Raw genomic sequence first — 2275 nt, 5'->3', positions numbered from 1 at the left:
TAGAATTATCCTGGTTCATAGGTCAATGCTCAACCGCTGAGCCACTCTGGCTGGGCTAGAGTCGTCTTTTAAATGCTCTGTGTTGCTTTCTGTGTCCTGAATTCCCATGACCGCTCCCTGAGGAGACACAGCCCCAGGCACCAGGGGCTGAGGAGGGGGTGTCCCCCGGCAAGGCCAGTGCTCAGGGCTGGGTTCCCACCTTGGCTGTGTGTCTGTCACTCGAGCCCTCCCTCCCCCTCGGTGAGGCCCACAGCAGGACACATGGCCACAACCACATGTGCTCTCCACACACTTTAATTAGGGGCAGTGCCCACCACCCATCCCTGGGCTGGGAAGGGTTTTCTGGTGGAGCTCAGAACAGGGTGCAGGGAGGTGGAAAGGGCAGACACTGGGCAGGAAGCAGTGGTCGGGGACAGGAGGGGGCTGGGTTCTTCTCAGCCGCAGGTGGCAGCCCGAGGGAGGGGCTCAGGGCTCCTTGGGGACATACTGGTGGATCCAGTGCAGGTAAGAGGTGATGCGTGTGTAGATGCCGGGCTTGTTGGGTTTGCCACAGCCGTCACCCCAGCTGACCACACCTGCCTGCATCATCGTGCCGTTGACCTCGCAGACCAGGGGTCCTCCAGAGTCGCCCTGGGGAGGAGAGGGGTCAGCAAGGGGCTGCAGAGGTTAAGGGGTTTGCCTCGGGGGAGGACACAGCGCACCTGGCAGGGGCCCCTATTCTTGGTCCCCGCACAGATCATGTCCTTATGGACGATCCGGACGTTGTCCCCGGTGTAGAGGCCAGCGTGGTATTCGGAGTCACATTCGCTGTTTTCCACGATGGGGACCTTCACCTGCTTCAGGGGGTACGGCGGGGGGAGGGGCACTGAGGCGAGAGGAGAGCATTCAGCACCAGGGAGGAGGCCAGCACTGCCCCAGCCTGCTGTCAGGACCCCTCCCCCAATGGAAACCAAAGGTTGGGTTTTGGGTGTAACTGGTCCCCACTCCCCCAAGCCCTCCAATGGTGCCTGACACTCACCTTCCTCTTGCACACCACCCCAGCCTGTCACCCAGCAGGGGGTGCCCGGAGAAAATGTCTCCATGGCAGGGGGCAGAGCCACCCACTGATATTTGCCAGAGATCCTCACGGGCTCCTCCAGCTCCAGCAGGGCGATGTCTGCCCCGTTCTCGGCGGTGTAGTAGTTGGGGTGCACGATGACCTGGTTGACGGGCAGCAGCTTGTCCCGGTAATAAAGGTGCTGCTCCCGCAGCTGCACCCTCAGGTCTGTGGGGTCTGTGATGTCCCTGGAGGGAGGGGCACCTACTCAGGGGACTGAGCGGCCTCCTGTCCACCCAGGAGGGAGTGGGGATGCAGTCCCAGGTCCAACCACACCCACCAGCCCACATGGGCACTCACGGTCCCACGCAGTTTGCGGCGGTCAGCACCCACTGGGGGTGGATGAGGGAGCCCCCGCAGATGTGTTTCCAGTATTCGTCTTGTAGGAGTCTCAGGCTCACCTGCCAGGGCCACTTGTCTCCAGGGGCCTCCTGCCCCCCCACGATGCCCACTCTCTCCCGGTCCTGGCTCGGGGCTGGGGCAGGAAACACCCTCAGGACACATACCGGCCCCTGTGCCCACACAAACCTGGGCTTCTCTGAGCCCACCACCCCTTGTGGAGCAGGTGGGGGGAGGGGGAGGGGCAGGGACAGGGCTGAGCAGGGTCAGGACTCACCAGGGGCCGCGTGGTCCGGGCTCAGCAGCAGGAGGGGCAGTGCCAGCACCAGCAGACTCAGCATCTGGAAGGAGCCAGGAGGGGCTGCTTGACCCAGGGGGGCTGAGCCCAGCAGGGGTCTGCAGGGTGTGGGGGCAGATGGAATCGAGGACCCCGGGATGAGGGGTCAGTGCAGATCCAGGGTCTGAGGTCCTGCTGCTCCAGATGTGAGGCTCAGCTACTCAGTGCACTAACCCCAGGTAGTGGGGTCTGGTGGGGTGCTTACCTTGACAGGTTGCTGCTGCTATTGCCCCAGCCCAATCTTCCCTCCCATTTATCCTTCCAGTTGGGATGGGTGGAGGGTTCAAAAGAGGAGTTGCTCAATCCTCCAATCAGGGGTGGAGGAAGTGGATGATTCAGACCCAGGGCCCTGATTCCCCTGCCAGGATTCCTTGGGTATCTGACAACATCCATGTCCGGGTGTTATCTAAGCAGTTCTGCTGATCTCCATGATACCTTGCTATCTTGGGATCTAAGTGTCATCACTGAGGGACAGGCAGTTGGAAATGACAGTTAGATAACAA

The 2275-nt window shown here is 61.5% G+C and overlaps 1 protein-coding gene across 1 annotated transcript; it reads right to left on the bottom strand.

Moving 5' to 3' along the window:
- Window positions 1–293: 293 nt before the first annotated feature.
- LOC311621300 (tryptase beta-2-like) lies at window positions 294–1984 on the bottom strand. The gene is made up of 6 exons (XM_084881236.1): window positions 1978–1984; window positions 1713–1776; window positions 1397–1571; window positions 1019–1284; window positions 702–865; window positions 294–630 (listed from the first exon to the last, which is right to left on the bottom strand). The coding sequence occupies exons 2-6, from the start codon at window positions 1774–1776 to the stop codon at window positions 466–468; spliced, it is 834 nt and encodes a 277-aa protein (XP_084737362.1). The 5' UTR covers window positions 1978–1984; the 3' UTR covers window positions 294–465.
- Between the last annotated feature and the right edge of the window lie 291 nt (window positions 1985–2275).

The sequence above is a fragment of the Pipistrellus hanaki genome (assembly GCF_964339955.1).
Source record: "Pipistrellus hanaki genome assembly, chromosome: 4".
Taxonomy (NCBI): domain Eukaryota; kingdom Metazoa; phylum Chordata; class Mammalia; order Chiroptera; family Vespertilionidae; genus Pipistrellus; species Pipistrellus hanaki.
Note: the sequence above shows the minus strand (reverse complement) of the source record. Positions and strands in the feature narration are given on the sequence as shown.